This window comes from Schistocerca gregaria, chromosome X (genome assembly GCF_023897955.1).
Source record: "Schistocerca gregaria isolate iqSchGreg1 chromosome X, iqSchGreg1.2, whole genome shotgun sequence".
In the NCBI taxonomy this organism is placed as follows: domain Eukaryota; kingdom Metazoa; phylum Arthropoda; class Insecta; order Orthoptera; family Acrididae; genus Schistocerca; species Schistocerca gregaria.
The window spans coordinates 862,812,104-862,838,263 of record NC_064931.1 but is presented as its reverse complement, the minus strand read 5'-3'; the positions used below and the strand labels follow the sequence as shown (position 1 = coordinate 862,838,263).

Sequence of the window (26,160 nt, the reverse complement as noted above, 5' to 3'; positions counted from 1 at the left end):
CAACTTGTTCCCTTTTAATTTATTAAAAATTTTCATTCCCATGTATTGAGGTCCCTGGGCAAACAGTCTGAGGCGGTGGGTGGGGAGCATAAAATTTTCTTTGTTTCTGGTATCATGTGAATGGACAAAATGGTTTCCCTCAAATAAGTCGCGTCTGGAGTACAAAAATATAATAATCTCATATATGTATAAGGATGGCAGAGTTAATATTTTGAGTTTCCTAAATAATGGTCGACATGGTTCTTTGTGATTGGCAGTGCACATATTTCGTATGATTTTTTTCTGTATTTTTAGTATCCGCGCTATGTTTGTCGAGTTACCCCAAAAAACAATACCATACCTAATAATGGATTCAAAGTAGCTTGTATATGCTACTTTCCGCGTGTCAATGTCCGTTGCAGTTGATAATATTTGCATTGCAAATGCAAAGCTGCTCAATTTGTTTGCAAGGTATTCAATGTGTGCCTGCCACCTCAAATTTTCATCTACTTTTAGACCTAAGAATTTGACTGAGTCAACTTCTTCTATAACTTGGTTGTTGTGTACAATCTTAATTTGCTCACATTTTGACTGTTTGGTTTTGAACTGCATCACGTGAGTCTTAGATATGTTTAGATTCAGCCCATTTAGCTGAAACCAAGTTTCTAAGGTACTGAGGGTACTGATCACAGATTTGAGAATTTTTTCTGAATCCTGATCTTCAACTAAGACAGAAGTATCATCTGCGAACAGAACTGATGGGGAGCTGATATTTAATGGTAAGTCATTAACATAAAAGAGAAATAGGACTGGGCCTAATATGGAGCCTTGTGGAACACCCTGAGTAATTTTTTTCCAGTCAGAAAAATAATATGCGCCATTTGAAGAAATGCTAACTCTTTGCTTTCTGTTGGATAAGTAGGATTTAAGCCATTGTAGGGCACTGCCGCCAATGCCATACTTTTCAAGTTTGTAAACAAGCAATGCGTGGTTTACGGAATCGAATGCCTTTGTGAGGTCGCAGAAAATTCCTGCCACCTTATTTCTCTTGTCTAATGACGTACTTATTTTCTCAATGAAACTGTTAACTGCATCTACGGTGTTTTTCCCTTGCTGAAAACCAAATTGATTGTTTAGAATAACAGAATATTTTGCAATGAAGTTTTGGATTTGAGCAACAGCAAGTTTTTCAAATATTTTAGATAGGACTGGGAGAATTGAGATAGGACGATAATTTCCCATGATCTCTCTTGATCCCTTCTTGAAGAGTGGTTTGACTTCAGCATATTTCAGTACCTCTGGGAAACAGCCCTCTTCAAAACATTGATTTATTATCTGAGCTAGTGGGTTTGCAATTCTATTGTGTACCACTTTAATAACTTTGGTGGGTATTCTATCCCAACCTGCAGATTTTTTGTTTCTTAATGTTAAAATAGCATTTTCTACATCCTCAAAGAAACTTTTGAGAATTTTGTAAAGTTTTCAGAGTTTTTGCCTAGGCCAAAGGGATTTACTTTGTTGTGATAATCTGCTACATCTACATCAGATTTTGCTACATTTATAAAGAATTCATTAAAGTACTCTGGTATTTGAGTTGGATTTACAACAGTTTTTCCTTCAATGTCAATTTTTGGAATTTCTTGGTTACAGGCTTTAACACCTAACTCAGATTTAATGACTGACCACACAGCCTTTGTCTTATTTTTATGATTTAAAATTAACCTGTTGTTTGCCAGTTGTTTTGCTGCCTTGACAACTCTTTTAAATATGGTTTTATAGAGTCTAACATATTTAATGAAATTTATATCTTTATTATATTTTAGTTCTCTGTGCAGTTGCCTTTTCCTTACACTGGAAATTTTTATGCCCTGGGTAATCCACTTTACTGTATTTGTTATCTTATTGCTGCAGAGTCTAGGTGGAAATGTTTCATTAAAGTCTGCAAGAAAACTATTTAGGAATTTCTCAAAGTTTTTATCACTTGAGTTACCATAATCAAAAGGCCATGTTTTATCTCTTAGCTTCTCACTAAATGTTAGCAAGTTTTCTTTGCTAAAGTTCCTGCTCATATGGGTTCTTGTATGTGAAATGTTTGTGTCTGTCTGTGGCAGCTCAATAAACAATACATAATGATCTGAAATACCTAGATCTACACAAAATTTATACACATCTTCATATACATAATTAGTTAGAACATTGTCAATGCATGTTGCTGATTGCCCATTGTCCCTGGTAGATTCAAAGAAATTCAATTTGAAACCATATTTCTTAACTAAGTCAGTGAACCTTGAAGCTTGGCTACTATTACATGTGATATCAATATTAAAATCAGCAGCTATTACAACTTTTTTCTTTGTTTCTCTACAAAGGTCTTCTAGCATAATTTGAAGCTTAGATAAGAATAGTTCTGTTGTTGATGTCCCTGGAATTCTGTATATTGAGATTATTATAACATTTGCTAGCGAGTCCACTATTTCTACACAACAGCTCTCGAACACACATTCTTCATTTAAATAATTAAAACAGTTTCTGGTCTCATAATTTATGTCATTGTGTAGGAGTATACATGAGCCTCCACGTAACTTGTTTCTTCTACAAAAGCTACTTGCTAATCTGAAGTTCCCTATTTTGTTCAGAATTTTAATTGTCCCCTCAGTCAACCAGTGTTCATTTAAACAAACAACTTTAATATTTGCATATTCTGACAGAATGATTTCCAATTCATCTATTTTGGAGCTTTTATTATTAGAAGCATCAGTGTTTAAGCCATTTATATTCCAGTGGATAACATACCTACTTTGACTATTTCTTACAGGCTTTAGCATATTTCTTGCCAGATAATGGTTTGGTGGAGTCATTTCAATCCCGGGAGCGGAAAGACTTCCCTTAGGGGGAAAAAAGGACAGGTGTACACACACACACACACACACACACACACACACACACACACACACACACACACACACACACACACACACACAAGCAGACATATTTCTATTTTATTTAAATGTAACATAATGCGCACACATAGAAAAAGAAATCTACTACTATACAGCTACACTATTGATGACAAACAGCTGGAGACAGCGTCTGCCGTCAAATATCTAGGCGCAACTATCCAGAGTGACCTTAAGTGGAATGACCATATCAAACAGATAGTGGGAAAAACAGACAAGACTCAGATTCATCGGAAGAATCTTAAGGAACTGTAACTCATCCATGATAGAAGTAGCTTATAAGGGGCTTGTTCGCCTGATTCTTGAATATTGTTCATCCATCCAGAATCCCTATCACGTAGGGCCGATAGAGGAGATGGAGAAGATCCAACGAAGAGCAGTGCGTTTCGTCACGGGATTATTTAGATGGTGAGAGAGTGTTACAGAGATGCTAAATAAACTCCACTGGCAGACATTGCAAGAGAGATGCTGTGCATCATGGAGAGATTTACTACCAAAAGTTAGGGACAGCACCTTGCAGGAGGAGTCAGACAACATATTACTTCCCTCCACAAACATCTCACGATCATTCTTTCCACGCAATATTTGCGTGTGGAACAGGATTGGAGGGATCAGATAATGGTACTGAAAGAACCCTCTGCCACACACCAATAGGTGGCCTGCTGAGTATGATGTAGATGTAGATGTTACAGGTTTTAAGAAGGCTTTATCCTCAGTTTCAAGGAACTCTACAATGACAGCCATTGAGAAACAAGTAACTGAGTCACTCCATGCTACTATACACAGTGGGAGAGAAGTGTCTACTGTAAAAAAATAATAACATTTATGAATACTAAAATATTTGCTTTAAGGAATTATATACTTTTATTAAAGTAGTAGAACTCTATCTTCACAAATAGACGTCTGCCAGTGCCAAGGTGAATTCTCTAAGTGCAGCGTTCTGTTATACTGGTGCAGAGATGTTGCCTGGCAGTGCTTGGGCCTTGTGCAGCTTGGCATTGAATGAATCAGAAACTGTCATACAAAACTGATGACTATGGGATCAGTGGTGGACAGTGTAAGAAACAGTCATCGCAGGACATCCACGTCAGAGGAAAATGTGGACTTGTATGGGATAGGTTCACCTGCAACCCCCAAAAATCAACACATTACTCAGCCCATGAAAGTGGTCTAACATGGAGCACAACCTGAAATGTCCTTAAAAAGGAGTTGGAATTTAATTTGTGGAAGCCATAATATTATCAGGAATTGTCTGTGGAAGATTGTGCCCATTAGATGGAATACAGATAAATCATGCTAGGTCTGCTTGGCGACTTCCCCCAGTCGTTTTCAACATAATCTGGAGTGATGAAACTGTGTTTCACATGGGAGGATTTGTAAACCATTATAATTCCCAAGGGGCAATGGATTTTTCAAGTGTCATCCCTGAGAAATGCAACACCAGCCCAAGGTAATCATGTTGTACGTTATGATACCAAAACAAATTATCTACAAATTTCTTCTTTGGAAGGCGATGAACTTGGACCAGTACCTAGCCATGCTGGAAAATCAGGCTTAGCCAATTGTGTTCATGTATGACACTGCCAACAACCTCGTCTTTATAGAAGATGCTGGTTTGTCTCATTTTTCAATCAGTGCAAGCAAATGGTTCGACAATAAATTCCCAGGATGTTGATTAAGTCATCACAGTTGTCACGAGTGGAGAGCATAGAGCCCTGATCTTAAACCATGCCACTTCCTTTTGTGGGGATGGGTCAAGGAGAAGTTTACTGGGCCAAACCTGGTACACTGGATGACTTGGGAGACTACATCCACAGTTCTCACCAATGTACCACTAGTGTTCTTGTTGAAGCCTGTCGAAAACATTTCTAAACAATTGGAGAATCTGGTGGAAAATGGTGATGCGTACACGAAATTTGCACTAAAAAACAATTTGTACAATTCTTCCATTCATAATAAATATCATTTCAATGAAATATGCCAATTATTTTGGGAAGCAATTTCAAATATACATTTACTTTTTACCCAGCCTGTACATCAGTGTTGCATCTCCCATCAGGATTGTGTGAAATTCATAACTGCAACTTCTGTCAGGCAAGGAGATTCAGTATCACCAAAACTGTAGTCAGTAGTTTTTTAAAGTGTGCAAACAAAAGAAAGAATAATTGAAACTGACATATAACCACATTTGTTTTGCTGACGACTTGGTACTGTTCGGCTATAATGCAGATAACCTCTACCAATGAATGGAAGAATTTAACAGAGAAAGTTAAGTAGGCCTGAAAATCAATTACAGTAAGATTAAAACAGTGTATAACCAAAAAATCAATCAGAAAATTGTACATACAAACAATGAACTAGTAGAAACAGTGAATGAATTTTTATATTTAAAACACCTGAGTGCAATGACTGGATGGCTAGGGAAAGAAATAAACAGGTAAGAAAGTGGTCTGGAGAGCTTTTGGTAAACTAAATATGGTTTTCAAAACTAAGTTTTGATGTGTCCTTAAATGGAAGTTTACTATTAGTTCGTATCACTTAGGGCAGTAAGAGATGGTCTCAATGTGAAACTAAAACGATGGTTGCTCAGTGGGCAAGGATATATGCATGCTGGCAATTCCTACAAAAAGCAGATAAACAAGGAAATTTATTAAAGAGGATACTGGAGTGGAAGACATAATCTTGGCCATAATAAAAATGAAATGGAAGTGCGTGGGACAAGTAGCGAAGTGAAAGGTTGTCAACTCTTCCCCCCCTCCCAATGTGTGTGACTGAATGCAGTTGAATATAGATCTGTATACATAAAAAAGTTAAAGGTATCTTAACCTTAGGACACCTAAGGGGGGGGGGGGTCATTGAACCCACAATTTTTTTTATGTCCCCTGCTTTTGCCCAAGTAACGTTCATACTACATATTCCCTTTGAGTTATTGTTTGTTGGCTATTTTATGAAACGTTAGTGTCAATAGAAAATTTCCCTCAGTAGAATTTCGTATCTCTCATCTCTATGACAATGCAAGTTAGTTTCTTGTTGGTTGGTGTTCTTGATATTCTCAACAATCAGTTTACTTTCAGAGCAAGTGTTTGTCGATGTCTGTTGCTAAAATAGTAAGAGGGCAGGCAGGAGTAACTCCAGCTGGTGTTTGCCATTCACCTGGAGAAGCCTTGAAGTTACTTCTTACGCCTGACATCATGGATGTTATAGTAAAACATTCAAATGAAGAGGCAGTTAGGCGAAATATTACTTTGACTAATGAGAAAGAATTGTATGCCTTTATAGGAATTCTGATACTTATGGGGGCAAATAATGACAATTCTGTCAGTGTACATGATCTTTGGTCAGACCTAATGGGTCGGCCAGTTTACAAGGGTATTATGGCAAGAAAACATTTGCAGGAACTTACTGCAATCATAAGGTTTGATGACAAAAGAACCCACCAGCTAAGATGGGAAGCAGACAAGTTCACAGCAATCTGTGATATTTTCAACAAAGTGAATGATAGGTTGCCATTACGGTATAAACCAGGGGTCGACCTCACCATTGATGAGATGCTCAGCTTCTTTAGAGGGTGCTGCCCCTTCAAAGTATTTATGAAGGATAAACTGGGCAAGTATGGCATCCTTATATGCATGATGTCCGATGCAGTTGACATATGACTTGAATATGGAACCCTATGCAGGTAATGTTCAGAATTTGTCGAAAGAAGAACGGGGTGCAGCAGCTGTCGTCAAACGTCTGGTAGCACCTGTGAAAAATACTGGTCGAAATATTACTACAGACCGATACTACACATCGGTGGATTTGGCGGAAGAGTTATACCAAGACTACAAAGATACTACAGTAGGAACTCTCCAGTCAAACAAGAAGCATATTCCAGACATAATGAAGAACACATCAAATCGAGAGCTATATTCATCAATGTTCTTTTTCACAGACCCATCAACAGGTAGGCCTCCAGTAACTTTGGCGTCCTAGATAGCAAAAACGAAACCAAGTAAAAACTTACTGATGTTGTCAACAATGCACCAAGATAAAGGCATAAAACCGAGATAACTGCATATTATAATTCCACTAAAGGTGGAATTGATACCATTGATCAAATGGCGCGTATGTACACCGGGAAGAGGGGAACAAAGAGATGGCCTCTATCTGTATATTACTCTCTCATCGACATTTGTGCTATCAATGCAACCACCATATTGATCCAGCAACATCCAAGATGGAATGAAAAGAAACCCAACAAACGGAAACTTTATCTTCTGCAAGCTGGGATGGAACTAGTGAAATTGCAGGTACAAGAAAGAAGTGCCAATGCAAGAGAGTTATCTAACCAAATTGTTCAATCAATGGAGACTATTCTACAAAAGAAAATCAAAGAAGTGACATTAGAAGCACGTCAGCCTCCTGCAGGGAAAGGTCGGTGCCATATTTGTGTAAGAGAAGCCAAAACAAAGGAGCAGAGGTACAACAATCTAAGTAAGCCAAAACAGTACTGTGGACAGTGTCATACACATGTGTGTAACACACATTCAGAAAAAATTGTGAAGTGTGTCTCTTGCCTTGAAGTTGAGGACTCAGAGTAGTCTATTGTATATGAACATACATGTATTTTGTATTGTAATATGTCAATTTTTTATTCACTCAATCCAATATCTATAACAATTAACAACATTTATAAACCAATGCCTTAGTTAAAATACATAAACCATTTTGAAAGCTGGAATTTTTCGCCAGTAAACTTATTTAATACCTGTAGCTCACCGAACACCCCCCCCCCCCCCCCTTAGGCATCCAAGTCAGAAAAAAAGGCTTGGGTGTCCAAGGGTTAAGATTAATGTAAAAGAATCTCGTAAATCGTCACCATGTTGGCTCCCCCTTTTTAATGAGAAATAGTATTTTAGTTGTAAACTTATTTGTTTCATGCCGTACTGTAAGTTCACAATTACGATCAACGGAATCTGTTAATAGCTAACACCAGTCTTATAAAACACTTCAAAACAACTGTTCCTCCCAACACCCCTGAAGTCAATCACATCTGCCTATTTCTTTCATCAATCTGTCCAAAGTTATGTATGTGGCCAGTAATTCATTATCAGTTGTACTGAGTCCTTGATCCAAGGGAATTACAGGACAACTAAAATGCGAGAGGCTTTCAGTAAGTAATGGGAACACATTGTTTTTCTGAAAGCAGTTTGGTTTTATTCACAACTCCAATACACTCCCTACTCTTTTGGCCACAAAACCATATTTTTCAACCATCTCCATTCAATTCGATGGTCCTCCACTATCGTACTGGGAACCCCTGTATGCCCATATGGTACCTCTCTAGTGGTCAGTGTCTGAGGCACTGTCTCACTGCATCAATAACCTTCCCATCATCATTCCCGCAGAGTGCATCCTTCATTGACCTAAACATGTGGAAGTCTTCTGTTAGGCAGCAAGAAAACCAGCAGGCACCCAACTGGTGGACGACTGTGGCAGCACTACCAACACAGATGTCCATTCAGCAATGAGGCTAACATTGCAAGAGTCACAGCTGTTTGCAGATGGTCAACATGCGGGAGATACGATAAGAGGGCACGACAGATGCCTTGTCCAATGACTCACTGTGCTTTTGTTCACTGCCAGTTCTCTGTAGACATTCTGCAAGCTCTTACAAATATATGCAATGTTCTAGTTTTCTGCCAAAATAAATTCAATGACAGCTTTCTGCTTGGGATGCACCTCCATTATGGGCGCAGTTTTGAAGCCTACATATAGTGCTGCCACCTATCTGAACTTCATGAAACTATAGAGGCTGAAGTGGAAATATTTCACAAGGTCCCATAAAAATCCGCAAATTTTCAACTGAAAAGGGACAAGAAAAAAAATCTGTTGCATAACTTATTGAACACCCCTCACATTTCTGACAAAAAAGGAAAGTAAAAAATACATTCACTTATTTATCACTAAATATATTTACAAAATTAATCTCTTATGTTTTCCTTTTTACTAACACAAGATTTGATTTTATACTATAAAGGAAAAACTGCAGGACAATTTTGAAGCAGTAATTATTAGACATTTGAAAATACTCAGTCTATTCCTTAAGGAAGTAACTAAAAAATAACTAGCTGCCACACACATGAGATAACAATAGTAATAATTACACACAAATAAGAATTAATTTTCATTTCTAAAAATACTGATAGCATCATTTAGTTATATAATACAGAATGTTTAAGACCTAAGCAGTAAACTCACCAAGAAGACCCGTTTTCTGTGACCGCAGGTTCCAGAGGGCCTGGCTAGCACGGCGTGCATAACCTTCATAGACCGGATCACCAAGCAAACGACTAAGCAATCCAAACTCTAGTAGCAAGGACCCTGCACCTGCTGTACAGGTTTCTGAGACTGCATTTGCCGGAATACCACCCTTCAGGTTCACCTGGATACATTTTTCTTTAAGTTGCTTGTGTAATTGTAAGAAATATACGGACATAAAAAAAAGTTTTACATCACCATACAGCAAGACCTTCAGAGCTGGTGGTCCAGATAACTATGCACATCGGTACCCGTAATACCCAGTAGCATGTCCTCTTGCATTGATGCAAGCCTATATTTATCGTGGCATACTATCCACAAGTCCATCAAGGCACTCTTGGTCCAAATTGTCGCACTCCTCAACGGCCATTTGGCATAGATCCCTCAGAGTGGTTAGTGGGTCACGTCGTCCATAAACAGCCCTTTTCAATCTATCTCAAGAATGTTTGATAGGGTTCATGACTAGAGAACATGTTGGCCACTATTTGAGTGATGATGTTATCCTGAAGGAAGTCATTCACAAGATGTGCACGATGGGAGCATGAACTGTCGTCCATGAAGACGAATGCCTCGCCAATATGCTGCCTATATGGTTGCACTATCGGTCGGAGGATGGCATTCACATATCTTACAGCCATTACAGTGCCTTCCATGACCACCAGCAGCATACGTCGGCCCCACATAATGCCACCCTAAAACAGCAGGGAACCTCCACCTTGCTGCACACTCTGGACAGTGTTTCTAAGGTCAGCCTGACTGGGTAGCCTCCAAACAAGTCTCCGACAATTGTCTGGTTGAAGGCATATGTGACACTCATAGGTGAGGAGAACGTGATGCCAATCCTGAGTGCATATCATGCAGCTTATTGTGCACAGTTTGAGTCATAACATGGTGTTTTGAGGCTGCACAAAAAGCATTATTCAACATGGTGGCATTGCTGTCAGGGTTCCTCCGAGCCATAATCTGTAGGTAGCGGTCATCCACTGCAGTAGTAGCTCTTGGGCAGCCTGAACGAGGCACGTCATCTACAGTTCCTGTCTCTCTGTAACTCCTGCATATCTGAACAACCTCGCTTTGGTTCATTGCAAGACACCTGGACATTTCCCTTGTTGAGAGTCCTTCCTGGCACAAAGTAACAATGCGGACGCGATCAAACTGCGGTATTGACCATCTATGCATGGTTGGGACAACACTAGCCATGTACACCTCCTACCTGGTGGAGTGACGAACTGATTGGCTGTTCCTCCATCTAATAGGCGCTGCTTATGGATGGTTGTTTACATCTTTGTGTGGCTTTAGTGACATCTCTGAACAGTCAAAGGGACTGTGATACAATATCCATAGTAAGTGTCTAACTTCAGGAGTTCTGAGAACTGGGTGATGCAAAACTTTTTTTGATGTGTGTACATGAAACAACAAAATGATCAAGAAAGGAATTATAAAAGAGTAACTATTATTTTAGAACTACGGACTGCATGATAAAGTACAATCTGCATCCACCAAGTATAAAAATAAATTAAGATAGACATTAAAATTTAGAAAAACAAATATTTAATACTGGAAAAGCTGGGTTGGAATACAAGCAAGAGCAGAAGTAAAGAGAGCAACACATCACCATATAGTGAAGGCACAAAGCAGTCAACAATCATGTGATCAAGAGCCTTTTAAGACTTTTATCCATTGTGGATGTGGAACACTGCGACTGTGGTGTGAAAAGGTTTTCAGAAATTACTGTTACTGTACCACATGTAGTGATTATTTGTTCTCGTTTCTGTCTAGCCACAGATACTCAACCACCCACACAATGGGTACAAAAAAGCACTGAATGTATATACCATCTGATGATGAGTTGCTAGGCAGCTCGAAACCGGTCATGGTTAAATAAAATACATCTAAATAAAAGGCGACTGGTTGCAGTAATTTCTGAAAACCTTTCCAAGAGCCTTTTGATTGTGTAAATCATGAAATTCTGCTAGACAAGCTCAAGTATTGTGGCATGAGTGGGACAGTGCACAAATGGTTTAATTCGTACCTAACTGGAAGAGTGCAGAAAGTTGAAATAAGCAGTTCTCATAATATCCAAAGATCAGCACATTCCTCAAACTGGGGAACTATCAAGAATGGGGTTCCACAAGGGTCAGTCTTGGGCCCTTTGTTGTTCTTAATATATATTAATGACTTGCCATTCTATACTCATGAAGAGGCAAAGTTAGTTCTCTTTCCTGATGATACAAGTATAGTAATCACACCTGACAAACAAGAACTAAATGATGAAATTGTCAATAATGTCTTTCAGAAAATTACTAAGTAGTTCCTTTAAACAGACTCTCACTAAATTTTGATAAGACACAGTACATACAGTTCTGTACAGTAAATGGTATGACGCCATTAATAAATATAGACCTTAATCAGAAGCATATAGGAAAAGTAGAATATTCAAAATTTTTAGGTGTGTCCATTGATGAGAGATTAAATTCAAAGAAACACATTGATGATCTGCTGAAACGTTTGAGTTCAGCTACTTATGCAATAAGGGTAATTGCAAATTTTGGTGATAAACATCTTAGTAAATTAGCTTACTACGCCTATTTTCACTCACTGCTTGCATATGGCATCATATTTTGGGGTAATTCATCACTGAGGAAGAAAGTATTTATTGTACAAAAGCGTGTAATCAGAATAATGGCTGGAGTCCACCCAAGATCATCCTGCAGACATTTATTTAAGGATCTAGGGATATTCACAGTAGCTTCTCAGTATATATACTCTTATGAAATTTGTTATTAACCACCAAACTCGATTCAAAATTAATAGCAGAGTGCATAACTACAATACTAGGAGAAAGGATGATCTTCACTATTCAAGATTAAATCTAACTTCGGCACAGAAAGGGGTGAATTATACTGCCACTAAAGTCTTTGGTCATTTACCAAATAGTATCAAAAATCTGACAGATAACCAACAAGTATTTAAGAAGAAATTAAAAGAATTTCTGAATGACAACTTCTACTCCATAGAGGAATTTTTAGATATAAATTAAGAAAAAAAGAAAAAAAAAACAAAAAATTATAAAAAAATTAAAAAAAAACAAAATGTAAAGCAGTTGTTATATTAACTTAATTATGTTGTTAAATTAACTTAATTATGTCATGTACTGGAAAATTTGACTCATTCCACATCATTACGAAATATTGCATTCATGATCCATGGAACTAGCATTAATCTAATCTGAACATGGTAGCTCATCTTACTCACTTGGTGTCACTCTTGTAAACAGGTCTTTAAACAATTGAGAATACTGAATGCAGGTTCAGATCACATTTACTTCTTTATGAATATTGTTGTCATAATCAATTGACATTTCAGAGCAACAGTAACATTCTAACTAAAATTTAGTTCAAAAATAAACAAATTTCAGCAGTCTGACTACCTTTCCTATTCCACATAAAACTTTATTAATGTGTAAGGGGAGGGGGGATGGCGAGAGAGGGAGGGGGAAGGGAATCAAATCAACTTTTATTGGATGCCGCACTACACTTCGAAGCGACACAGATGCACGACACCATATTGCTCTGCAAAACTTATGGACGAGATAGATAACATAACATAACATATTAACTACTTGGTGGAAATGAAAAAGTCTGGTACTATGTTGCTACAGATCTCCCAGTCATGCACTGAAAATTGGATGTCACATGGCGTGAGGTAAGTGTGACTATTAGCACCAAATGGGGCTGGCCCCACAACTCGAGGCAATTGAAGGAATGGGAAGAGACAGTGAGAGTCAATTGGCGAGCAGTTAATGTGTACAGTGGTGATGTTTTTTTTATTACATCAGGGCCCAAAATCAACATGCAGATGACTTCACATGGAGAAGAATCACTGGTAAACTGGAAAGAGGATGAAGTGACAATTTTACTGCACGAGCTTGGCATTGTTCACAGAACTGTTTCACATGCATGGGGAATGTTCTGAACCACAGGCACTGGTACCTTAAGGAGAAGTGGTGATCAACTATGGTCAACTACAATAGCAGACGGCTGCTACGTCGTGCAACACAAAAGACAGGACCCATTCAAACAGCGGGTACAATTGCAACCACATTTAATACGACTGCAAGGAACGCCATCTCAGACTACACAGTGGTGCAATGAGGAATGGGGTCATATTCTCTTCTCAGATGAGTGCAGATTGAGTCTGAGAAGTGATTCTGGATGTACCCTCATATGGTGAGAGATGGAAACACACAATGCACTTGGTAACATGTTAAACATGATTGTTTTGGTTGGTCAGGTGTTATGGTGTGGGGAGACATAATCTTAAATGGACATAGTGACCTCAAAATCTTTGAACACAGTACATTTACCAGTCAGTGTAATTGTGACACTGTACTCCTTCCCCATGTGCATCTTTTCATAGGTACATTCAGTCCTGACTATTTTTATGGATGACAACATGAGATTGGATTGAACAGTGCAGGTGGAAGAGCACTTGGAACAAGAAGATTTTCGGGAAATTCCTACTGAGCAAGTGTGGGATGTGGTGCGGAGATGTACTGAAGCATGTCCACATGCACCAATGACTGGCCAGCAGTTGACAACCACGCCTGTGGGGAACTAGAACACCCGACCACAAGAACTCATTACCAATTTCACAGCCAGCATGGGAGCACAGTGCAGAGCACACACTGGCTGTCAATGGTGATCACACGCTATTAAAAACCACTATTTGTAACATGCAGCGTATCACCATAAACTGCAGTGACTTCAGTGTACTTATTGTCTTTAAATGAAAGTGTCATTTTTGTTCATCTCATTGCATATTTCTTTCAGTTACACTGTAGTAATTCTTTCTATGTGTGGTCCAAGTTTCATCACACTATGTTACTTTCACACATCATGTGCAGGTTACTTTTGCCTTTAAGTTTTGCACTCTAGTGTGATGATCAAAACAGCCAACAAGTCTCTGTACAACAGCCAAAATAGTCTACCAATTGTTTGATTCATCGATGGCAGAAATATAATTCTTGGTCACAGAGCCATTCAAGAACCACTGTGTGAATGTTCTCATTATTGGAAAATCTCTTTCCCCAAGGGTTCTTTCAGCTTCCAAAAAACATAGAAGTCGTATAGTGCAAGATCTGGATGTCCTAATTAACATCACTCATGCCAGAGCAGTGTTTGTGAATTTGTTGGCACCATTCCACTATGGCCGGAGGTGACAGTGCATTTAGTAATGTAAGTTTCCATTGTCGGACATCCACAACTGTTACTTAAATTGCTCATAATTTAAACTTCCACTACAGTTGTACCAATTTTTTATCAGTGACGTCTTACAGAACCTGGTTTTGGGTTTTCAGCCACAACTTCACCTGAAACTGAAAATTAAAAATGAACCTTTACGTCCTAACTGTAAGACACATGGAAAAGCTACCAGTAGCACAAAAGCAAGTAAGGTCAAAAATATATAACCAACAATGAAGTGTGCCTAAAATCAGTACAATGTGTACTTTTGCAAGTTAAGTTGAAAGGCAGAACAACAGCTGTGCATGGCTCATCAGAATATGGAAAAGTGACTGTGCTAAAACCATCTTTCAAATGTGTCTGATGTAAGTCAACCATACACTGCAAGTGTCAGTGAGAGCATTCAGCCTAAATAAATCCAAACAGAGCTAGATTATAGACTATATGAATGGCCAGGAGCTATAAAGTAAGGATAAAACTGAGCCATAAATAGCTACACTTGCAGAAAGCCAACCAACGCCAAGTTTGCACAGTGCTGTCATTGATAGGCAGCATACAAACTGACGTAACTGTAACAAACTAATATACTATTCAAGAATCTTTAACAGGGCAACTATACATCAGAGAACTGTAGCAGCTATGTCTACCACATACCAATTACTCATACAAAGCAGCAATGTGTCACATCTACCAATGGAATGAGTACTGAGCAGTGTGGCTACAATCTGCACTAAGGTAAACGAAGTGTGAAGAGTGCCTCACCTGAGATGAGAAACTAAGATGACGTTCAAATCAGTGAAAATAGTTATGAGCAGCTGACTTGGTCCATATACTGCCTAAATTTCAGGTTGAATGTGTGTAAAATTTATACATTTTGTCCACAAGAATAGTTCTGCCTTGTGTAATTCAACTTTTGAGTACATTTCCATTTGCATTTTTAATTTCAGTTGCACACTGTGATTCACCTGTTATTCATAACACAGCAGACCTGGTTGTGCTGGAAACCATGAATGTGTACACTCTTTTGACAAAGTAACACACTTGTAGCACAATGTTCTTAGCATGGGATGATGTGTAAATCTCTATCTTAAATGACAACATGTAATTAAATGTATTTAAGGAAATATTCTGATATGTGGTCCCGAATAGACAAGACGGATTGCCGAATATGATCTTGAGTGACTGAAACATGTAATCTAATCAAAACATGCAACAGACTGAACAATAAATGAGAATTACCTTAAATATTAATACAGTTGTTGAGTCTCATGAGATGAATATGTTGGCTTTAGTATATGTAAAGAATTTAAAAATGTAAAGGTATCCTGAATGGTCAACATATTAACAGTTTTCCATTGAGAAAGTTTATTAGAATTGCAAAATAACTGAAACGTTCCACATAAAAGTGAGAGATGACCATTATGATCTGGAGAACATGCATAACTAGCACAGACAAACACAGCCACACTGCCCAGTTCCACAGTCTCAGCGAAGTGAGTGAGATGAGCAAAGTAGGACAGAAAAGAAAGGACACAAAAAGAAAGGAGGTGGGGGGAGTGATGCGAAAAAGATACAGGGCAGAGCAGGAAGGCCTGTGAGATCAGGGGGGAGGGGGCGACAAGGGAAGGGGACGTATGCACAATGCTAGAGAATTTTACTCTGGTGAAGGCAGAGGTAAACTACGGATGAGGACACTTGGAAAACTGCTGAAAGAGCATTACTAATGAACATTCAGATAATGATAAACCTATGAATGAAACCAACAAGGAGAGGGCACAAGAGGCGTAGTGATGTGTAGGGAGTTGAAGGAGAGGTGGTGAGAAGAAGTTACTGAAGTTAATCGTGTTGTGCTCTCCTGCATGACAAACTTTGTCATTGGCCATATGGCCACAGATGCTGACATTCATCTTGGTGCACAACTAGTTGCAGGTAGTTCCACATACTAAAAGATAGTAATTTTCTGTGTAATGGAAGCGGTGTAGGCCAGCTGCTACAAGATAGGAGTCGAGTCCCAGGTCACAATCATTGTGAAACCTAGTGCTAAGATTAGCCAGGTTACAGAAAACGTAGGGCCCTTGTGCAAAGATTTTGATGGAAAGGACCATGTCCTTATAGGAGGAGGAGCACGAAACAGCCTGGCTAGCAATTCGGACTATAGTATTAGGTGTAGGATGTAATAGGTGCAGCAACAGCTCACACTCTTTGAGGTTTGTGGATGTTTTGCAGCGCCACGACCAGCCCTGGGTTAATACGGCTGTCAACTGTGTTAACAGAGAGCTGGGGAAGTTACTGTTGGCAGAAACTAAATCTCTTATCTGTGCTGTGCCTTTGATGAAATTGGGAGGTGGGGTTACACTAGTCATGGCCTGCACCTGAATAGGAAGGGGAAGAATAGATTAATTGATCTTCTTGCAGAAAATGTAAGGGGGGCCACATGCACACAAGACAAAATACCTGTGATTACTGGAGTCACAGGGACACATTTTTTAAGTTAGAGTTAGGTTTCAGACAGTGTGTGTTGAAAGATATTAAAACAGAACAGTGCCATGATGTCTGTAGCAGTATCCAAAGAAATAAAATTTGTGTGTTTCATCAGAACATTAGAGGACTGAAAAATAAGATAGATGAGTTTCTTGTATGCCTAGAAAATAGGGTAAATTCTGAAGGTATAGATGTTTTGTGCCTCTCTGAACACCATGTAACTGCAGGGATGGAGAAGTTAAATTTAAGGGATTACAGATTAGCATCTTATTCATGTAGAGTCAACATGGAAAAAGGAGGAGTTGCTACTTATATAAAAACTGGACACAAAGTCACAAATATTGAAACAAATAGTTTTTGTGCAGATCAGACCCTTGAAGCATGTGCTTGTGAGTTGCTACTGCAATATACTTCTATAGTAATTATAACAATCTACAGATCTCCTCAAGGTAACTTTCAGCTATTCATGAAAAATCTTGAGGCATTATTGAGCTACCTGTCAGACAAAGAGAAGCAGTTTGTGGTGATTTTAATGTAGATTTCTTAAAAGATACAGACAGGAAAAATGAGCTAGAATCTTTGTTTGGTTGTTTCAATCTAGTATCTGTTGTAAATTTTCCAACTCATGTGCAGCAGGGTAGTAGGTCACTTATCGACAACATTTTCAGAGACAGTGCTCAGGCAGAAACAATGTGTACCCAGTTGTTAATGGGCTATCTGATCATGATGCACAGTTAACAGAAATAACACATACAGCACCTTACAGGATTCAGGCAGGTTCATACAAGGCTGGGAGGCTTATTAATGTGAACAGGATACATAGCTTTAAGTGCAGCCTAGAAGAGGTAGAATGGGATGAAGTGCACTCAGAAAATGATGCTGATGCCAGATTCTTTATTCCACCATAAATTTGTCTCAATATTTGAAAGTTGCTATCCTGAAAAGTTATCCAAAAAAGCCATTACAAAGTCAAGTAAGTAATGGATTACTAAGGGAATTAAGATATCGTGTAAGAGGAAGAGGGAAATATATGGACAGGCCAGAATAAGTCAGGACCTGATGTTACTTGCTTAATACAAAAGATACTGTAATATTTTAAGGAAAGGCATTAAGAAGTCAAAAAGCTTGTGTGTTCTGACAGAAATTAATAATGCGAATAATACGATTAAAACTATATGGAATATTGTCAAACGGGAGATGGAGCAGCCTGACCGCGCACAGCATACCAAAGCAATAAAGCTAAATGATGATGTTGCGAGTGATAATTCACAAGTTGCAAGTATTTTTAACAATCATTTTCTGAATGTAGCAGCAAAAATAGGGTTAAAGGGTTCAGTTAAAGTAGGGGGAAAAATGTTAAAGTGTCATTCCCCAGGACTTTAAGCCTTTAGAAATAGCACCAACATCCCCACTGAAATTAAGGGAATTATAAATAAACTGATAAACAAGAGCCTATGTGGTGTTGATGGAGTCTCTAACAGAATTTTGAAGTGTTGTTCTAATTTAATAACTGGAGTCCTTCGCGATATATGTAATGCTTCGCTGGCACAGGGAATTTTTCCAGACAGATTGAAATACACAATTGTCAAACCTCTTCATAAGAAAGTGGACAAGAGTGACTTAAATAATTTTAGACCAATGTCATGGCTGACGTCATTTTCTAAAATATTTGAAAAAGTTATGTATTCAAGAGTAGTCTCACATTTCAGCATGTCACAGTTTGGATTTCGGAAGGGTTACTCGACTGAGAATGCTATCTACACATTTGCCCATCAAATAGTACAAGTCCTAAATAACAAATTATTGTCAGTTGGTATTTTTTGTGATCTCTCCAAGGCATTTGACTGTGTGGATCATGTCACACTCTTAGAAAAACTTAGGTTTTATAGACTTGAAGGCTGGTTTGAATCATACTTAATGAACAGAAAGCAAAAAGTTGTGCTGAATAGTACAAATAATGTTGGAAGGGTGGTAAATTCTAGTGAATGGGGAGTTATCACAAAGGGAGTCCCACAGGGTTCAATTTTGGGTCCTCTGCTGTTCCTTATTCATGTGAATGACCTCCCACTTAACATTCAGCAAGCAGAATTAGTACTTTTTGCAGATGACAGTGTTATAATAAATCCCATTCCAGAAAAAGCACCTGAAGATATTGTTAAGGATGTCTTTCAAAGAATTATTAAGTGGTTCCCAGAAAATGGACTCTCCCTCAATTTTGCAAAAAACTCATTATATACAGTTCTGTACACCAAATAGTCATACCGACAATTGATGTAGCACATGAACAGGGCTCAGTTAACATGGTAGATTTCTCCAAATTTTTGGGTGTTCACATTGATGACAACTTGAACTGGAAGAAGCGTATTACTGAGCTTCTCAATCAACTAAGTCCAGCTTCTTTCGCTCTTCGTATAATCACTAGTGTTGGTAATAAACAGATCAGCCTCCTAAAGTACTTTGCATATTTCCATTCAATAATGTATTATGGAATAGTTTTCTGGGGTAACTCACCACTTGGACATAAAGTACTGATTGCCCAAGAGAGAGAGAGCAGTGAGAATAATTAGTGGTGTTCACCCAAGGACGTCACGTAGGCACCTTTTCAAGGAGTTAGGTATTTTAATTGCACCATCAGAGTACATTCACTAATGAAATTCGTTACAAATAATCCATCTCAATTCATGAACAACAGTGATGTTCATGCGTACAACACTAGAGAGAAAAATGATCTTTCCTATCTGTTATTGAAACTGTCAGTTGCTCAAAAAGGAGTACATTATTCAGCAACAAAAATCTTCGATCAGTTGCCCAACAACATTAAGTGTCTGGCAGATAGCAGATGAAGTTTTAAATCTAGCTTAAAATCATTTCTTTTAGACAACCCTTTCTACTCCATGGCTGCATGGCTGAGTTTTGTGTGTGTGTGTGTGTGTGTGTGTGTGTGTGTGTGTGTGTGTGTGTGTGTGTAATGTGACTTGTTCCACATCATATCGATAAAATAATTGGGAAAATGATCTATGGAACATGACATAACTAAAACTAATTTTGAAGTTTTCCACCTCGACTGCTTTCACAAGTATTCATTGTATTATATCTTGCACGACTGGACAATTTTTCAGTCACGAAAGTTGTTTAAGTGTCACACAATTACCTTGTTGTTAAATGGAAGATATATCCAATCACAAAGCACGCACATAACGTGCAAGCATCAGAACTCAAACAAGAAAGTTTACTGTGTGCAGTAATAGTCCTCTTTACATCTAATGCGACATTATAGGACACTATAGGTGTCCGCTTTTGTTGTTGGTGTACAATCTATGTTGTTCTATAACATTGCATTAGTTATAAAAAACGAGTATTGCTGTACACAGTAAAGCTATCTCGTTTTAATTCCAGCACTTGCATGTTTTGTGCTTGCTTTCTGATTGGCTATACCTATTTTACAATATATTGACACCTACTGAACTCGACAATGGCTTGTAAGGCCGAAATTTGCAAATCATGCAAGATATAACAACTTGAATACTTGTGAAAAACATCTGGGATGGAAAACTTCAAAATGTCCTTTAACAAATATATGGCTGTGACACCCCATCTGAACACAGTGATCAATATTTAAAGTTACTAAGGAGCTACCTATATTCCAAGATGCAAACAAAGCATTGGTGGACCACGCCCTTAAGGTCTTTCTACTGCAGCTAGAGACAGTAACAATAAAATAAGTAATATCGTATGGGAGTGTCTTCCCAGATTTGAAGAGGAAAATTAAAAGGGAATCTTTGCACAAGTTCGGAAATGGTCCTGTTTATTACATAAAAAGATTAAGAAGGACTTTGGTAATTTTTCTGGTGAATTCTGACAACATGGTGCAGTAGGTTTTGTTGTAATATAGTGATGTACCATGCACCACAAACAGTAATGAATACAGCTCCTACATTGAGAAATGACAGTTGCTGATTTCAATGTTTGTACAACTTTTTTAAATTTTATCTGTTGAGTGCGTGGTTCCTGAAGAGGGGCAGCAGCAGCAGCAGCCCTTTCAGTAGTTGCAAGGGCAACAGTCTGGATGATTGACTGATCTGGCCTTGCAACAATAACCAAAACGGCCTTGCTGTGCTGGTGCTGCGAATGGCTGAAAGCAAGGGGGAAACTACGACCGTAATTTTTCCCGAGGGCATGCAGCTTTACTGTATGATTAAATGATGATGGCGTCATCTTGGGTAAAATATTCCGGAGGTAAAATAGTCCCCCATTTGGATCTCCGGGCGGGGACTACTCAAGAGGATGTCGTTATCAGGAGAAAGAAAACTGGCGCTCTACAGGTCGGAACGTGGAATGTCAGATCCCTTAATCGGGCAGGTAGGTTAGAAAATTTAAAAAGGGAAATGGATAGGTTAAAGTTAGATATAGTGGGAATTAGTGAAGTTCGGTGGCAGGAGGAACAAGACTTTTGGTCAGGTGAATACAGGGTTATAAATACAAAATCAAATAGGGGTAATGCAGGAGTAGGTTTAATAATGAATAAGAAAATAGGAATGCGGGTAAGCTACTACAAACAGCATAGTGAACGCATTATTGTGGCCAAGATAGATACGAAACCCACACCTACTGCAGTAGTACAAGTTTATATGCCAACTAGCTCTGCAGATGACGAAGAAATTCTAGACATGTATGATTAAATAAAAGAAATTATTCAGGTAGTTAAGGGAGACGAAAATTTAATAGTCATGGGTGACTGGAATTCGAGTGTAGGAAAAGGGAGAGAAGGAAACGTAGTAGGTGAATATGGATTGGGGCTAAGAAATGAAAGAGGAAGCCGCCTGGTAGAATTTTGCACAGAGCACAACTTAATCATAGCTAACACTTGGTTTAAGAATCGTGAAAGAAGGTTGTATACATGGAAGAACCCTGGAGATACTAAAAGCTATCAGATAGATTATATAATGGTAAAACAGAGATTTAGGAACCAAGTTTTAAATTGTAAGACATTTCCAGGGGCAGATGTGGACTCTGACCACAATCTATTGGTTATGACCTGTAGATTAAAACTGAAGAAACTGTAAAAAGGTGGACATTTAAGGAGATGAGACCTGTATAAACTGAAAGAACAAGAGGCTGTAGAGAGCTTTAGGGTAAGCATAAGAGAACAATTGACAGGAATGGGGGAAAGGAATAAAGTAGAATAAGAATGGATAGCTTTGAGGGATGTAGTAGTGAAGGCAGCAGAGGATCAAGTACGTACAAAGACGAGGGATAGTAGAAATCCTTGGGTAACAGAAGAAATATTGAATTTAATTGATGAAAGGAGAAAATATAAAAATGCAGTAAATGAAGCAGGCAAAAAGGAATACAAACGTCTCAAAAATGAGGTCGACAGGAAATGCAAAATGGCTAAGCAGGGATGGCTAGAGGACAAATGTAAGGATGTAGAGGCTTATCTCACTAGGGGTAAGATAGATACTGCCTACAGGAAAATTAAAGAGACCTTTGGAGAAAGGAGAACCACTTGTATGAACATCAAGAGCTAAAATGGAAACCCAGTTCTAAGCAATGAAGGGAAAGCCGAAAGGTGGAAGGAGTATATAGATGGTCTATACAAGGGCGATGTATTTGAGGACAATATTATGGAAATGGAAGAGGATGTAGATGAAGATGAAGATGAAATGGGAGATACAATATTGCGTGTAGAGTTTGACAGAGCACTGAAAGACCTGAGTAGAAACAAGGCCTCGGGAGTAGACAACATTCCATTGGAACTACTGACGGCATTGGGAGAGCCAGTCCTGACACAACTCTACCATCTGGTGAGCAAGATGTATGAGACAGGCGAAATACCTTCTGACTTCAAGAAGAATATAATAATTCCAATCCCAAAGAAAGCAGGTGTTGACAGATGTGAAAATTACCGAACTATCAGTTTAATAAGTCACAGCTGCAAAATACTAACGCGAATTCTTTACAGACGAATGGAAAAACTAATAGAAGCAGACCTCGGGGAAGATCAGTTTTGATTCTGTAGAAATGTTGGAACATGTGAGGCAATACTGACCCTACGACGTATCTTAGAAGAAAGATTAAGGAAAGGCAAACCGACGTTTCTAGCATTTATAGACTTAGAAAAAGCTTTTGACAATGTTGATTGGAAATACTCTCTTTCAAATTCTGAAGGTGGCAGGGGTAAAATACTGGGAGCGAAAGGCTATTTACAATTTGTACAGAAACCAGATGGCAGTTATAAGAGTCGAGGGACATGAAAGGGAAGCAGTGGTTGGGAAGGGAGTGAGACAGGGCTGTAGTCTATCCCCGATGTTATTCAATCTGTATATTGAGCAAGCAGTGAAGGAAACAAAAGAAAAATTTGGAGTAGGAATTAAAATCCATGGAGAAGAAATAAAATCTTTGAGGTTCACAGTGACATCGTAATTCTGTCAGAGACAGCAAAGGACTTGGAAGAGCAGTTGAACGGAATGGATAGTGTTTTGAGAGGAGGATATAAGATGAACATCAACAAAAGCAAAACGAGGATAATGGAATGTAGTCGAATTAAGTCGGGTGATGCTGAGGGAATTAGATTAGGAAATGACACACTTAAAGTACTAAAGGAGTTTTGCTATTTGGGGAGCAAAATAACTGATGATGGTCGACGTAGACAGGATATAAAATGTAGACTGGCAATGGCAAGAAAAGCGTTTCTGAAGAAGAGAAATTTGTTAACATCGAGTATAGATTTAAGTGTCAAGAAGTCATTTCTGCAAGTATTTGTATGTAGTGTAGCCATGTATGGAAGTGAAACATGGACGATAAAGAGTTTGGACAAGAAGAGAATAGAAGCTTTCGAAATGTGGTGCTACAGAAGTATGCTGAAGATCAGATGGGTAGGTCACATAACTGAGGAAGTATTGAATAGGATTGGGGAGAAGAGAAGCTTGACCAGAAGAAGGGATCGGTTGGTAGGACATGTTCTGAGGCATCAAGGGATCACCAATTTAGTATTGGAGGGCAGCGTGGAGGGTAAAAATCGTAGAGGGAGACCAAGAGATGAATACACTAAGCAGATTCAGAAGGATGTAGGTTGCAGTAGGTACTGGGAGATGAAGAAGCTTGCACAGAATAGAGTAGCATGGAGAGCTGCATCAAACCAGTCTCAGGACTGAAGACAACAACAACAATTAACATAAATAACATGTGCAGATATGATAGGTACATAAAAGAGCCTTTTGTATGATAGTTACTTTTCAAAATTTCAATAAGGGAATTCAAATGCCTTCCTCAGCTTTTCCTATGGAATTTGCAAAATGGTTATCTTGGTCGATTCTTTTAACTTTTCAAATGTAAGGAAATGGTTGGTATAGACCTTGTACTTTACGTAATCTCATATGAATTTACTACACAGACACAAATCTAGGGAATGAGGAAGCCAGCAATGGCACTATTTCTCAGTAAGACACTCTTTGGGATTCTCTGCACGTGTTAAAACTTCCCACACTCAAAACAGAGCCTATTTTTTGTCATTTTCTAATCATACAAGTTTTGGTTATTTCTCAAGTCAACATCAATTTTTCTCAACACATACTAATAGTACAGGATGAATGAGGTATCGATAGAAAGGTTTTTTTTAACTAGCTTCTGACACTGTATACTGATTTTGCATTAAAAAATTACTATCTATGGAAAATTTCAACATAAGAGAGACTTAACTATTAAGAGGCAAAAGAGCTTCATGGATACCAAGCTTCATACCTGTATTTTAGGAAGCTAACTTATCAATCTCGAGTAAGATATTTCCTTTTCATATTATTTTATTACAAATAACATTTTATTTGTTTTAAGGTACTTATGAAGTGGATAATTTGTTTACAGCACTATAATATATAATGACAGTGATCACTGCAGAAGCAAAATTTCTCTACCCCTATCCCTTGCAGAAAATGAAAACAAAAAGTACACTACGATTACATTCTTATGTAAAATATCATTTACACTGCGGTATCGTAATGCCATGTAAAGAATTTTGTTCAAAATTCTGTGCATGGGAAAGTGTATGCAAGGATGTATCATAAATACATGATGATTATTCCATGGTGTTCAGTTCATTTCTAAAAATGTTTCTTCTTCATACCAACTACCCTTATCCCAACATCTGCACTTATTCCAAACACTGTCATTATTTAAAATTATAAAAGTGCAACAGTTTCACATGTGTCCCCTGGTTTATTTTACTGCTTGTTGTATCTTTCACTTGTTCTGTCTTTTACATTCATATCTAAAATATAACAGTCCCGTATTTTAACAATTTGTCATTTCTATACCACATGGGTATTTATACAAGTGGCGTACACAAAGTCTGTAAATAGTCATCAATGAATGCATACCTTATGTTTAGCATTATCAAATTTGGTGTCTGGTGGTTTAAATGTGTACAACTTATTTTTAATATTTTTCTGTCATCCATCGCTTAATATGGAAGCATCTATGTTAATCATTGTCACTTGTGAACTTTGAGAAAATTCTCCTAGTTGGTGTAACTTTACAGTACGTGTTACAATATTTATGTGAATACATACACACTGAATTTAGTGTTAACAAAACGCAAGAGAATGAATAGTAACTTCTACAGTGTGATACATATTTATTGAATAACTGCTCACTACATTCAGCAATCACCAGATGATGATAAAAATGAAATTTCATGAGACTTTCGATGTAAAACCTGGGCCCGTAACATTTCAATCTACGTTTGTGTTGTATCTCAGTAGCTGAAACATTACTTTTAAAGACAGACTGTAATTGCAGTGTGGCATTCTTCAATGCACCAGGGAACGATCAAAGTCCTTAGCTATTGTGAACACTTTGGCACTGTACAGCAGTGGGATGGTGGATGATATTAGTGATGTGGCCCACCCAATACTGGAGACTCCCTCTGTCTTTAAGCATAGGTACAACACCCAGTTCACCCCTGAACACCTGTCTGGGTCATTTCTATGTGAAGTATTCTGTCTGGTAGGTGTATCCAGATTGGTAAGTGGTTACCACGAGGGGGGAAAAACACTGATCACTTTCCGGTGACCTACATGTGTAGGGACACGGGAGCATTGTGAAAGATTAACGGCAGGGAACAGATCTGCAATAGCACTGAAGTGCATTTCCATTTCTATGTTTAGAACACACAAACATTCTGTCAACAAGAGATTCTCAAC

General features: G+C 38.3%; 1 protein-coding gene across 3 annotated transcripts in view; it reads right to left on the bottom strand.

Moving 5' to 3' along the window:
* LOC126297632 (ER degradation-enhancing alpha-mannosidase-like protein 1) overlaps positions 1-26,160 on the bottom strand; it is a 217,576-nt gene that overhangs the window by 87,226 nt on the left and 104,190 nt on the right. For all 3 annotated transcript variants that reach the window (XR_007552558.1, XM_049988654.1, XM_049988655.1), the window contains exon 4: positions 9,180-9,363. Coding sequence is in view for 2 of the 3 variants with exons in the window: in XM_049988654.1 (XP_049844611.1) it covers positions 9,180-9,363 (184 nt within the window). In the remaining variant the exon portion in view is untranslated. The remainder of the gene's footprint in view (positions 1-9,179; positions 9,364-26,160) is intronic.